The sequence below is a fragment of the Symphalangus syndactylus genome, chromosome 1 (assembly GCF_028878055.3).
Source record: "Symphalangus syndactylus isolate Jambi chromosome 1, NHGRI_mSymSyn1-v2.1_pri, whole genome shotgun sequence".
Taxonomy (NCBI): Eukaryota; Metazoa; Chordata; class Mammalia; order Primates; family Hylobatidae; genus Symphalangus; species Symphalangus syndactylus.
This window is the reverse complement of record NC_072423.2, coordinates 108,718,062-108,732,123: the sequence shown is the minus strand read 5'-3', so window position 1 is coordinate 108,732,123 and position 14,062 is coordinate 108,718,062. Positions and strand designations below refer to the sequence as shown.

At 52.8% G+C, this 14,062-nt stretch overlaps 1 protein-coding gene across 9 annotated transcripts; it reads left to right on the top strand.

The window, feature by feature from the left end:
- Positions 1-136: 136 nt before the first annotated feature.
- On the top strand, positions 137-10,249 carry PPM1M (protein phosphatase, Mg2+/Mn2+ dependent 1M). 9 transcript variants are annotated; one of them, XM_063646202.1, is made up of 13 exons: positions 137-282; positions 4,604-4,701; positions 4,792-4,903; positions 5,036-5,690; positions 6,343-6,460; positions 6,622-6,876; positions 7,331-7,443; positions 7,806-7,890; positions 7,988-8,106; positions 8,288-8,351; positions 8,605-8,712; positions 8,919-8,971; positions 9,319-10,249. In XM_063646202.1, the coding sequence occupies exons 4-13, from the start codon at positions 5,164-5,166 to the stop codon at positions 9,461-9,463; spliced, it is 1,587 nt and encodes a 528-aa protein (XP_063502272.1). In that variant the 5' UTR covers positions 137-282; positions 4,604-4,701; positions 4,792-4,903; positions 5,036-5,163; the 3' UTR covers positions 9,464-10,249. The 9 variants fall into 9 exon arrangements, with proteins under 9 accessions (XP_063502272.1, XP_063502275.1, XP_055130781.1 ...); XM_063646205.1 differs by having other exon boundaries at positions 9,294-10,249; XM_055274806.2 differs by having other exon boundaries at positions 8,823-8,971.
- The last annotated feature ends 3,813 nt before the right edge of the window (positions 10,250-14,062 follow it).

The window sequence follows — 14,062 nt, the reverse complement described above, 5'->3', positions numbered from 1 at the left end:
TCACAGTGGAAAATGGAGTGCTATGCAGCCCTGCAGCTTGCCTTCCAGAACAGTTCACGGGCAAGGCCTCCCACACTGAACCCTGCTACAGCCAAATGGTGCCAGCAACACAGAGCTACTTGTTACATCAGCTCAGACTAAGCCACATCCACAGGAGCATTTGGTGATTCCACAGAACCACAAGAGACTTGACCTCCTGGAAACGAATTAACCAAGATTAATGAAACAGATTAAGGTCATGTGCCCTGTAAAAATGTCCCTCACTGGATGAACTGTGACAAGGTAGGGTACTGCGTGGTCTCCCCGGCTGACCCTCTCCATGGGTCATTCTTTGCTTTTATCACTACCTGGCACATATCTTTACGTATTTGTTTATTGTCTTCCCTCCACCAGTAGTTAGGTGTTTGCCCTTGCTGTATCCCCTGTGCCTAGAACAGTGCCCAACATTGGCAGGTGGCCAATAATTGCAAAATAAGCAAATGTATGAATGCATCATTAGAGGCTTTGTGTTGTACACTTACTACCTGCTGGGCACATTTATTTAATCCTCATGACAGCCCCTGAAGTAGGTGCTACTTTTTCCATCTTAGAGATAAAGACTCTGAGGTTTGGAGAGGTGAAGTGATTTGATCAATGTCACATGGTAGTGAGTGTGCCCAAGAATCATAGTTTCATTTTATTCAAGAAGTTGGGGGCCAGGTGCAGTGGTTCATGCCTGTAATCCCAACACTTTGGGAGGCCAGGGTGGGAAGATCTCTTGAGCCTAGGAGTTTGAGACCAGCCTGGGCAACAACATGGTGAGACTCCATCTCTACAAAAAAAAAAGAATTATTGGTGGCCGGGCGGGGTGGCTCAAGCCTGTAATCCCAGCACTTTGGGAGGCCGAGGCGGGTGGATCACGAGGTCAGGAGATCGAGACCATCCTTGCTAACACGGTGAAACCCCGTCTCTACTAAAAATACAAAAAATTAGCCGGACGTGTTGGCGGGCGCCTGTAGTCCCAGCTACTCGGGAGGCTGAGGCAGGAGAATGGTGTGAACCCGGGAGGCGGAGCTTGCAGTGAGCTGAGATCGCGCCATTGCACTCCAGCCTGGGGGACAGAGCATGACTCCGTCTCAAAAAAAAAAAAAAAAAAATTATTTTAAAATTAGCCAGGCATGGTGATGTACACCTGTAGTCCCAACTACTCGGCTGAGACAGGAGGACTGCTTGAGGCCAGGAATTCAAGACCAGCCTGGTCAAGATGGCAAGACCCCATCTCTACATATACATATCTATAGATAGATAGATAGATTAATAGATATGTATTAGCCAGGCACAGTCACACGTTTGTAGTCCCAGCTACTTGGGAGGCTAAGGCAGGAGGATCACCTGAGCCCAGGAGGTAAGGGCTGTAGTGAGCCGTGATCACACCACTGCATTCCAGTTTGGGTGACAGAGTGAGACTCTCTAAAAAAATTTAAAAATACTAAAGAAACAAAGGGAGCAGTTTGTAGAATCTTGGAGTGGAGGAAACTTCTGTGTCACCAAACACAGAAACCATCAAAGAAAATCTTTCAGTTCCAAAATTAGTCTGTAGAAAAAAAAAAAAAAGAAAATCTTAACCCAAATAAGAGACTGAGGCAAGAGCTTCAATCAATCGAGGTTTACTGAGCCAGAGTTGGAGCATGCCCAGGAAAGCAACACAAGTCACAGAAACGTCTGTGGCCTGTGCTCTCCCAAGAAGTTTTCAGGAGGCTCAATATTTGTACATTTCTTTAAAGGGGAGAAGACAGTGAGGCAAATGGTTATGTTTTTGTGAGACTCTTAATTAGTGTCCCGTAAATCTAGGCTATATGGAAGATAGGGTGAACACTGGAAGAACAGGGAGTAACAGAAGAGCCAATTATGCAGAGGTCTCAGGGTAGGTGGAGGAATAATTGATCTCATCCTATCCTTGTTCTGCATCTGGGCAGATAAACTTGTAATTGACATTGTCAGTGTGAAATTTAACAGACTTTGGTTTTAGGAGTTAGGTTTAGGTTGCAGACCTAAAGTTGCAGTTGACATGTCCTTGTTTTATAGGAGGATATACATCCTGAAAGTTTTAGGGACTGGCAAAGAATTTACTGCTGAGCAATTTGTGAATGCAGTCACCTGGAGATTCATGAGGCTTTTTGCCTTTTTGTGGGGATCTGGTTAATGCATAATATTTTGACACAATTTTGCAAGGTAACAGGTATCCATTTGGGAAAAGAATGACAGTTTTGGAGAACATTAGTTCTACAGCATAGAATGAAGTGTTGCCGGAATAAAATTAAAAAAAAAAAAAAAAAAAAAAAGGCTGGGTGCGGTGGCTCATGCCTGTAATCCTAGCATGCCTGTAATCCCAGCACTTTGGGAGGCCGAGGTGGGTGGATCACCTGAGGTCAGGAGTTCCAGACCAGCCTGACCAATATGGGGAAACTCCGTCTCTACTAAAAATACAAAAATTAGCTGGGCATGGTGGCGGGTGCCTGTAATCCCAGCTACTGGGGAGGCTTAGGCAGAAGAATTGCTTGAACCCGGGAGGCGGAGGTTGCAGTGAGCCGAGATCGTGCCACTGCACTCCAGCCTGGGTGACAGAGCAAGACTCTGTCTCAAAAAAAAAAAAAAAGGAATGCCAGTGTTGTGTGACTCAGTCTCCAAGCTTAACTCTCCCTTTAGCATAACAAATTTGGGGGTCCTAAAGTTTTTATTTTCCTTTATGAAAAGATCAATAATCCATTTGCATTAAAAATAAAGTCTATATGGAAAAAGCCACCATCACAGCCAAAACACAAATAACAAACAGTAACTTGTTACAAACAGCATACTTGTAACTCATTTCAAAATAAAGAGCTGATTTCTCTAATATATAAAGAGCTCTCATAAGTCAATAAGAAAAAGACCAATGGTAGCCAGGCGTGGTGGCACATGCCTGTAATCCCAGCTACTCAGGAGGCCGAGGCAGGAGAATTGCTTGAGCCCAGGAGGCAGAGGTTGTAGGGAGTGGAGATCACACCATTGCACTTCAGCCTGGGCGAAAAGAGCGAAACTCCGTATCAAAAAAAAAAAAGAAAAAGAAAAAGACGAATGGCCCAGTAGAAAGTGTGGCAAAGGATACAAACAGACCATTCACAGAAAAAGATATATAAATAATATCTCTCAGGAAAGTACCTCCCAGTCACCCTTTCTTCGAAAGCTGTTGAAGGATGCACTTCAGCAAAATGAGGGAGTAAACCAAGAGACATAGGCTTAAGATCCAGGCAAGAGTGAGGCGCTCAGGAGCCCTGGTAGCCAGAAGAGCCTGGTGGCACTGAAGGAACACTCAGGCCACCTTGGAACAGAGGGGATGGGATTGCCATGTGTTTCCACATGGCTCTGAAAATAGGCAATGGCTAAGCTGTGCAACAGACTGCCTATGACATCTGGTTGCCCAGAGCTTCTGTGAAAATACTTTAGGACACGGCTTTCCCCCACCCAGGGGTGGGTTGGGGAATAGAGTGTATGCACTTTGTTCTGTCCAATTTTAGACTTTAAAATCCTCTGAGGCATCAACTGGTGAGGGTGAGGAAGTGGCCCCATAGACTGAATTGGGCCTGACCCACCCTGGTACATTTCTGTTCTGTCACAGTGACAGTTCTCAGCTCAGAGGTCCTTTGGGAAACTTTATCTGACGTCGCCCCATCCCCTTGCCAGCTGGATGAAGCAGCATCCACCAGAACTGCTACCATCACTGCAGGGGGCTCGGTGGGCAGAGGCCTGGCTAATCTCCATTAGCACTGTGTTCCTGTGCCCAGTGTGGCCCCAGCACACACTGTGGGTTCAGTCAATCAGCCCCCAGGCTGCTCTGGGACTGAGTCATCGGAGGGAGTGGGTGTTGAGCACAGCTCCCTGCCCTAAGAACCTTCCTTCTTGGGCCCGAGGAACTCCCACTGGGGCAGGGCTAGCTGCTGGGAGGAAGTGGGGCCTACTGAGCGTCTGCCTGGGCTAGGGAGTGGAGGTGAAGGTGGACTCCTCATATAGCTCATATGGGGGCACTGGGCTGTGGAGCCTTAGCTGCTTTCAATTGGCAAGCCCTGGCTTCCTGGAGGAGGAAAGGGGAAGAGAAGTGCCCTGGGGGCGAGGATTGAGTCAGCTGCATTGTCATAATGGAAATAGTACAGCCCTGGGTGTCCAAGACTTCCCTTCCATGGGCCTCAGAATCGTCCATATGAAGTAACACTCTTTTTTCTTTCTTTTTTTTTTTGAGACTGAGTCTCGCTCTATCGCCCTGGCTGGAGTGCAGTGGCTCCATCTCGGCTCACTGCAACTTCTGCCTCCTGGGTTCAACCGATTCTTGTGCCCCAGCCTTCTGAGTAACTGGGATTACAGGCGCACACCACCACGTCTGACTAATTTTTGTATTTTTAGTACAGACGGGGTTTCACCATATTGGCCAGGCTGGTCTCGAACTCCTGACCTCAAGTGATCCACCCGCCTCGGCCTCCCAAAGCACTGGGATTACAGGCGTGAGCCACTGCCTCCGGCCAAAGTAACACTTTTGCACAGGGAGTTGGACTTGAGTGACAAACGGGTGACAAAGTGCTTTGTTAACTCGCAGATGTGAAGGGGACACTGCCGCTGACCGCCTGGTGACAGCTAGCCAGTGGTTGAGAGACCGCAAGATGGTTCCTCGTCTTTCACTTCCCTTCGTCCCAGGTCTGAACTCGGACCAGCTGGAGCCTTTGGGGGACCACGGATTCCCCTTTACACTCACACGCATTTCTCTTGTCCGTCACTCACTCACAGTCCAGTAAGGATCCTGCTGTCTATTCCGCAAAGACATCTTGAATGCAGGGACAGCCATGTGGAAGACTGTCCTCGAGGGTGGCAGCAGCCTCTCAGGACGGGGAAAGCCAAGGTGACCACTAAGTCCGTCTGGGGTGGAGAAGATTGAAGGCCGCCTGAAGGAACCTGTGCTCGGTGGCATGTACTTAATGGGCAGGTCTGACACCTCCCAGCTCATCTTGTCCCCATCTTCCCCTTGCGTCAGGTCCCCACCCAGCAGGAGGAGGTCCGAGGCTCTGCGCGACGCTGGCCCCGCGGAGTGTGGGGGACTTTTCCTCTCAACCACCAGTGCCCCGCAAGCGTGGGTGAACAGTCCTCCCTGGCTACTGTGGGATGCTGGGCAGGCGACTTCGCTTCTCTGGGCCTCGGTTTTCCTGCTTGTCAAATGGGGCTGATGCTGGCGTGGGCTTCTTCGGGCGGTCGCAAGGGTTGACCCCTGGAGTCAACGAGCCAGCCACGCATGCACTCCCGGGCGGAGGTCGGGGCCTGGGGGCGCACCTCCCGCCTACGCGCCCCCGGCCCCGCCTCCCGCCGGCGAACCCCTCCCCCGGCCCCGCCCCCGGCCCGCTTCCTCCTCCCGCGGGCGGCGCAGCCCTAGCGCCCCGCGCTCCGCGGGCAGCCCCCTGCCGCCGCGCCATGTCCGCCGGCTGGTTCCGGCGCCGCTTCCTGCCTGGGGAGCCGCTCCCCGCGCCGCGGCCGCCCGGGCCGCGTGCCAGCCCCGTGCCCTACCGACGGCCCCGCTTCCTGCGCGGCTCCAGCTCCAGCCCTGGGGCAGCCGACGCCTCGCGCCGCCCAGACTCCCGAGCCGTGCGCAGCCCGGCACGAGGACGCACGCTACCCTGGAATGCAGGCTACGCCGAGTGAGTGCCCCTCCCCAACCCCCAGCTCGGGCGCGGGCCTGAGCCCGCTTCGGGTCCTGCGCCGGCCTAGAAAGTGGGAGGAGCTGAGTGAGTGACAGCCCCCACCCACCTGTGGACAGCCCCTTCTTGCCCTCACCTCCGAATCCTGACAACTTCCCCATCATCCCGACCCAGCGTTTTCCTTGGGATTCCGACCTCCCCCTCAGAGAAGACAGGAGGAGGTCGGGAAGGACCTGCAGCCCAGGGGCTTCCAAGATGAGGCCCAGAGACTCGGTAGAGTTCCAGCATTCGGGGCTTTGAAGATTTCCCCTCGCCCCCTACCCCCACCATCTCACCCTGGGTATGACCTGCGCTGTATGGGACAGGGCTTTGGGCTGCGACAGGACAGGGACAGGACCGGAACCTACCCTTACCTTCTAGCCGTGGGTCACCAGGTAGGCTCCAGAGGAGCTGAGCCCTGACTTTTACCTTAGCCGTGAGGCCACTGAAGTTAGGAAGCTTATATCGTGGTTGTCTAAGTGTGTGTTAGGGACGGCACTGGGGAGCTGTTGCCCCAGAGGGAGGGGTCCTCTCCCTGTGCTGGCTCGGGTCCCTGTGCCCATGGGGACATAGGTGTGTCCCTGGAGGGTCGCTTACCATTTCCCGGCCTCAGGATTATCAATGCAGAGAAATCTGAATTCAATGAGGATCAAGCTGCCTGTGGGAAGCTGTGCATCCGGAGATGTGAGTTTGGGGCTGAAGAAGAGTGGCTGACCCTGTGCCCAGAGGAGGTGAGTGCAGTCTGAGTTCTTGGCTGGAATCCCTTCTACAGGCTGGGGCCACGACCTGCAGGCTGAAGTTCTTACCCTGCTGCCCCAGGTCCTAGTTAGGTTGCGTCAGGGGACAACTGGGGAAGTCAGACAGAGGCTGACACTGAGCCCTTCCTGTGCAGTTCCTGACAGGCCATTACTGGGCACTGTTCGATGGGCACGGCGGTCCTGCAGCAGCTATCTTGGCTGCCAACACCCTGCACTCCTGCTTGCGCCAGCAGCTGGAGGCCGTGGTAGAAGGCTTGGTGGCCACTCAGCCCCCCATGCACCTCAGTGGCCGCTGCATCTGCCCCAGTGACCCTCAGTTTGTGGAGGAAAAGGGCATCAGGGCAGAAGACTTGGTGATCGGGGCATTGGAGAGTGCCTTTCAGGAATGTGTGAGTTTGTGGCTTTTGGCTGGGGAAGAAGTGGAGATTTTGCCCCTAGGGATCTCGGGAAATGGCATCTCTGTATACCCATGGTCATCACACCAGATCCTTGGATTGGGAGGATGAGATTGGGTTGGTTGGATTGTTACTAACGGCCATCACTATCAGCATAACCCTTCTCACTTATCCAGTGCCTACTGTGTGCTAACTGCTTTTACCTGCATCATCTAATTGAATACCCTATTGGTCCTTGGTGCAGGGGCTGGTTTCTCTTCCTATTTTGAGTAGCACTTCCCTTGTCTAGATCTCCTGACTGCAGGGATCTTGGAGGCATGGCTGGACTTTGGGCTGGGACTGTCAGGCCTGCTGGTGGAAGTGAACCGTAGGGTAGGGTGGGGATTGAGAGACAAAGCAGTATGGTGGCAGAACAGGCAGCAGCTAAAGTGGCCTCGGTTTGCCCCAGGATGAGGTGATCGGGCGGGAGCTGGAGGCCTCAGGCCAGGTGGGCGGCTGCACAGCCCTGGTGGCTGTGTCCCTGCAGGGAAAGCTGTACGTGGCCAATGCTGGGGATAGCAGGTGAGTGAGTCACCCCTTGGAGGGTGGGCAAGGGTGGGATGGGGAGGGCACAAGTAGCAATGGGGTCAAGCAAAGGTGGCTAGAAGTGGAGGGATAGTAGGAAGGATTGACTGGCTGAATTGTGTGTGTGCTTGGTATGTGTCGAGTGTGGACAGTGGCTGCTGGGGAGGGCAGGGACCTCAAAGGCCCCGCTAAAGGGCTAAGCCTTCACCCTTGCAGGTCTTAGGTAGTCATGGAGGGCTTTAAGGGATCATCATGGACAGAGCTGGGTCCTGGTGGTTGGAGGAGGGACTGGTAGGAGGGTGGCCATGGGTGAGGGTGGAGGCCCCCTCCTAGACCTCTCCCTTCTCTCCTCAATCCAGGGCCATCTTGGTGCGGAGAGATGAGATACGGCCACTGAGCTTCGAGTTCACCCCAGAGACTGAGCGGCAGCGGATCCAGCAGCTGGTAGGTGCCCTTGGCAGCATGGAGGCTGTGAAGCCCCAACTCCTGGGTCCAGGGCCATAAGAAGGAGTATGACCTGAGCGCAGCCTCCCCACCCCAGGCCTTTGTCTACCCTGAGCTTCTGGCTGGCGAGTTCACCCGACTGGAGTTCCCTCGGCGGCTGAAGGGGGATGACTTGGGACAGAAGGTTTTGTTCAGGGATCACCACATGAGTGGCTGGTGAGTGGGGATGCGGGACAGGTGGGAAGGGAGACCCCTGGGATCCAGACCCAGCTGTATGGCCTGGGGCCCCCCTCCACCTTGGCAGGGTGGCTGTGAGGGTGTGACAGCTGGGCCCTGAGTTGGGGAAGGATGAGATGGGGCACAGGGCTTGGGTTGATGCTGGCTCTGCTCCTGGTAGGAGCTACAAACGTGTGGAGAAATCTGATCTCAAGTACCCACTGATCCACGGACAGGGTAGGCAGGTCAGTGCCCAGTCCCCCTCAACCCCAAGAATCCCTCTTCATTGTCCCCTGCAGAGGTGGGAGCTCCTTTGCCTCTTGCTGGTAGCTGTGGCTGTCGGCCTGGGATTTGCTCTGAGACTAGGAATTTTCTCTCAATCCAAGGCTTCCAAGGGCCACAGTCCACCTCTCCCTGTGTGCTCTGCAGTGCTAGGGCCTGGTACTTGTGCATTTGCTGGAGCCGTTTGCCATCGCCTCACACCTCACTTTCCCTCAGGCTCGGTTACTAGGAACACTGGCTGTCTCCCGGGGCCTGGGAGACCATCAGCTCAGAGTCCTGGACACGAACATCCAGCTCAAGCCCTTCTTGCTCTCTGTCCCACAGGTAAGGAGGCAACGCTGTCCAACCCAGATTCCATCTGCCTAGAAAGGCAGACAGTGAGGCTGGTGGGAGTCAGGAAGGGAGTGTACAGGATCCTCAGGCTTAACTTGTAGGTGACTGTGCTGGATGTGGACCAGCTGGAGCTACAGGAGGATGATGTGGTTGTCATGGCAACTGATGGACTCTGGGATGTCCTGTCCAACGAGCAGGTGGCATGGCTGGTGCGGAGCTTCCTCCCTGGGAACCAAGAGGACCCACACAGGTACTGTAGCTGCTGGGGACCTGCCTGGGCCTGGGTTGGTGCCAGCAGCAAGCCCAAGTAGTTATGGCTGAGAAGACAGAGCACTGACAATGAGCTGGCAGCTGGCCAGGATCAGGGCTGTCTGAAGCTTCTTGGAGGAGGAGGGGAGACCGTGGGTTCCAAAAACCCCTGGATCTAGACTCTCATGGTTCAGCCCGTGGCCCTCCCAGGCTTGCTGCTTGCTTGGTCCACAGTCGGACTGCACTGCTTGGGTCCCCATGTTCAGCCTTGTGCAGTGAGTTCTCCTAAGGTCTGGCCTTGCCCCTTTGCTCTGCCCCTGAAGTCTATCTGCAGGATGGTCTTCACAGGTTCTCAAAGCTGGCCCAGATGCTGATACACAGCACACAGGGAAAGGAAGACAGTCCCACAGAGGAAGGGCAGGTGTCCTACGATGACGTCTCTGTGTTCGTGATTCCCTTGCACAGTCAGGGCCAAGAGAGCAGTGGCCACTGAGGATTCAAGACACTGTATCCCAGAACTGCTCTAGTGCCCGGGTGTGGTCTGGGCATCCCTCCACTGTGACCAAGAGCAAATCCTGCCTGCCCTATCCCTAGCCACAGCCCAGTGCTCTCACTATCCACCTCAACACACATCCATCTCAAGAGGAACATTTATACCAGGCAGTCAGAGCTGGAAGTGTATGGAGAGCCCAGCCCACCAGGTCCTGCCTTTTGCAGTGATAGCCTTCTCTGGCAGAGTGACTTTACAACTTAACTAGGAAACCCATGTGAGGCTCCTCAGACAGGATCTTCAACAGCCCAAAGTATCATTCTCAGATAGGGGCACCCAGGCTAAGGGTATTAGCCAAAGACACCAGGATGAGCAGCTAGCCCATGTTTAGATCCAGGTCTCCAATTCATAGATGTCAGGGCATGTGTTCAACAACCCCCAAAGTCCATGCAGGGTGGCTTGTAGAAACCTTTGGGCAGCCTCATGTCTGCTAAAACAGCCATCTTCAAGACAGCCCCTGAAAAAGAGACCAGTTCAGGTCCTGCCCTGCTGTTCTTTGCTGGAGACGAGGAACAGGCGCTGGGGCTAAAGTTTGGAGTAGAGCACAAGGGACAAGAGGAACTCTTGGAGTTGGCTGGGTGAGAGGGCTCTCCATTTGCTACCTGTAGTAGCCTGCCTCCTAACTGGTTGCTTCTCCCTAGTTCCAGCCCTGCCCTGGTCTGATGCCCCAACACTGCCCTTGCTTTGTTTTCCCTGTCACCTCCTTATTATTAAATGTTTTCTACAGAAGAGCCTTGTGAGTCATGAATTGCTGTACAGCTTGGATTAAGGATACCTATTGCTATTTCTTGTTACCTTTCAGTGGATTAGTTTTAGCTCCACCTTGTAAGCCTGCATATAATCAGGACTATGTTTTCTTTGCAGTTTCCCTAGTTCTCAGCTTGGGTGAGCCCCAGTGAGATAATTTTTGGCCAGGAAACAGAAAAGTCTCTACCACCACTTTTTTTTTTTTTCCTTTTGAGATGGAGTCTCGCTCTGTCACCCAGGCTGGAGTGCGGTGGCATGGTATAGGCTCACTGCAACCTCCAACTTCCACCTCCCGGGTTCAAGCCATTCTCCTGCCTCAGCTTCCCAAGTAGCTGGGATTGAAGACATGTGCCATCACATTCAGCTAATTTTTGTGTTTTTAGTAGAGACAGGGTTTCACCATGTTGGCCAGGCTGGTCTTGAATGCGACTCCAAGTGATCTACCTGCCTCAGCCTCCAAAGTGCTGGGGTTACAGGTGTGAGCCACCGCACTAGCTTTTTGTTTTGTTTTGTTTTTTTTGGGAGACAGGGTCTCACTCTGTCACCCAGGTTGGAGTGCAGTGGTGTGATCACAGCTCACTGCAGTTTTGACCTCCTGGGCTCAAGTGATCCTCCCACCTCAGCACTCCAAGTAGCCGGGACCACAGATACGCACCACCACACCCTGCTAACTTTTTATTTTTTGTAGAGACAGGGTCTGTGTTGCCCAGACTGGCTCAAACTCCTGGATGCAAGTGATAATCCCACCTCAGCCTCTCTGGGATTACAGGCGTGAGCGACCATGCCCAGCCTCCACTACTTGTAGGCTCTGGGCTTGAGATACTGCAAGGGTGGTCTTTTCACTTAAAAAAAATAAAATAAAATGTAGGGCCAGGCATGGTGGCTCACACCTGTAATCCCAGCACTTTGGAAGGCTGAAGCAGGGCGATCGTGAAGTCAGTTTGAGACCAGCCTGGCCAATATGGTGAAACCGTCTCTACTAAAAATACAAAAATTAGCCAGGCATGGTCGTGCATGCCTGTAGTACCAGCTGCTCAGGAGGCTGAGGCAGAAGAATCGTTTGAACCTGGGAGGTGGAGGTTGCAGTAAGCTGAGATTGTGCCACTGCATTCCAGCCTGGGCAACAGAGCGAGACTCCATCTCAAAAAACTAAAAATAAAAAGTAATGAGACGGTCTATTTTGCCCAGGATAGTCTCAAACTGCTGGGTTCAAGCAGTCCTCCCAGCCTGTAGCTGAAAGGACTAAGGACTAAGCTGGAAGGAAAAAGTCACAGTGTAGATGTACACTGTGACTTTTTCACTTACGTTTGAATGCAAATTTCCATAAAGCTAGAATTAGCTGGATAAAAGTTAGGGCCTTAGGGCTTGCTGTTTAATAAGCAGCTTAGTTCATCTTCTCCAAAAAGACTATGCTGTCATCTTGGCTGGGCACAGTGGCTCACGCCTGTAATCCCAGGACTTTGGGAGGCTGAGGCAGGCAGATCACTTGAGCTCAGGAGTTTGAGACCATCCTGAACAATATAGTGAAACCCCATCTCTATCAAAAATACAGAAAATTAGCAGGGCATGGTGATATATGCCTGTGGTCCCAGCTACTTGGGAGGCTGAGGTGGGAGGATCACCCGAACCGAGGAGGTGGAGGTTGCAGTGAGCGGAGATTGTGCCACTCCACTCCAGCCCAGGCAACACAGTGAGATTCTGTCTCAAAAAAAAAATAATAATAATAAAAATAAAAAAATAAAAACCGGGGCCTGGTGTGGTGGCTCAGGCATGTCATCCAGCACTTTGGGAGGCTGAGCAGGCGGGATCACCTGAGATCTGGAGTTTGAGACCAGCCTGACCAACATGTTGAAACCGTCTCTACTAAAAATACAAAATTAGCCAGGTGCGGTGGTGCATGCCTGTAATCCCAGCTACTCGGGAGGCTGGGGCAGGAGAATCGCTGGAACCCGGGAGGGGGAGGTTGCAGTGAGCCAAGATCGCGCCATTGTACTCCAGCCTGGGCAACAAGAGCAAAACTCTATCTCAAAAACAAAACAAAACAAAAACAGCTATGCTGTCAACTAGAACGTACCAAAGCTCAAGTGCTCAGGAATTATCTATTGAATTACAAGGCAAACCACCTTCATGACCTCAGCTTTACTTGACCCTTCCCTGATTTACTCCTACTTTATAATTTAGGTGAATTCTCTTACCAGGCAACTGACAGCCTAAAATTGCAGCCAAGAATATCCAACAGGTCACAGAGCCAATGGTAAAACCTGTATAATTAACTCAACTCAACTGAGAGGCTCTCAGAACCCACCCCACCCCAGCTTTTTTTTTGTTTGTTTGAGATGGAGCTTCGCTTTTGTCGCCCAGGCTGGAGTGCAATGGTGCAATCTCAGCTCACTGCAACCTCTAGCCTCCTGGGTTCAAGTGATTCTCCTGCCTCAGCCTCCTGAATAGTTGGAATTACAGGCACACACCACCACACCCAGTATTTTTAGTAGAGATGGGTTTCATTATGTTGGCCAGCCCGGTCTCAAACTCCTGACCCCAGGTGATCCACCCACCTCGGTCTCCCAAAGTGCTGGGATTACAGGCGTGAGCCACTGCGCCCGGCCTCAGACCCCCTTTCCTACCCACCCATTAACTCTAGATTTCATTTCCTACACGTTCTCCAGGGAAGACTGGAAAAACTGCATCAGACATTTCCTACTGCTGTATTCCACAGTGCAGGACTTCAGGGTTGAACCTGTCCACAGCTGGGCCCTATGGTAGTCTCGCCAGAACTCCTCTAGCCAGGCAGCTTGAGTGCTGTCGTACCAGCCTGTAGGAGTGTCACTTCCTCTTTCCTCACCACAGCCCCCACTACCTCACCACTCCGCCTGAGCAAAAAAAAAAAAGTGTGGGCAGCATCCTGTGCCTGTTTCTCTTACCCACATCAACTGCTGAGCCAGCTCGCCCCCACAGCCTGCTTGCCTAGCTTGCTACCATGCCTGCTGCTGTTCTCACATCACAAGGCTGAATGAAGCCTGGGGAGTGGGTGAAGTGGGTCTTTGAGTTGCGAGCAGGCCAGAGACCAGAGTGGCTGCTGTAAGGGCAGCCATGCTCACCTACTTCTTCATGTCTCCCAGCAGAGCTGAACACGGCAGCAGTCCTCCCACCAGACCAGGAGGGGGGTCTCTTCCTACATACATAGTCTGTGTCAGAAGAGCCTATGCATGGCCTGTCACACACAAGCTAGGATGTTCTCTCCACCACTGTTGCAGAGTCCCATGAGCAATGTGAAAATGTGGCAGGCCCGAGGTTTTCTTCTCTGGTCCAGAGAGGGTGAGACAAGAGCAGGAAGCAGGTTCTACAGCTCTGAGAATGCTGAGCTAGAGCAGCAGCCTCCAGGCAAATGGGTTACCAAAGCAATTGCCTTCTGCCAGACTGGGTGGTGGGGCCTCAGAGACACTCCAGTATTCTTGCCCTCCTGAAGCCAGGGCCTAGCAGGACAAAACGTATTCCAACTAGAGGTTGTCAGTCTGGTCAAGGATTGAGGTAAACAGTAGGGGATCCAAGGCAGCCTGAGGTAAGTGCCAGACAGTCTCCGAAGATTCAGGCTGGCTCAGGCTTGCCTTTCCCAGTCATTGCTGGCTCTATGGCTATTACAGCCTGGGGTTGAAGGTTGGTTCTAGGGGTTCCTCCCACCAGCCCATAATCTTAGTTACCAAGGGGCAGTCAGAGGCAGTCCCAGGGAGCCCAGCAATCCGTCCACACAGCATTACAGCAAGCTGCAGTGTGAGCCAGAAGAACTAACAGGAGACG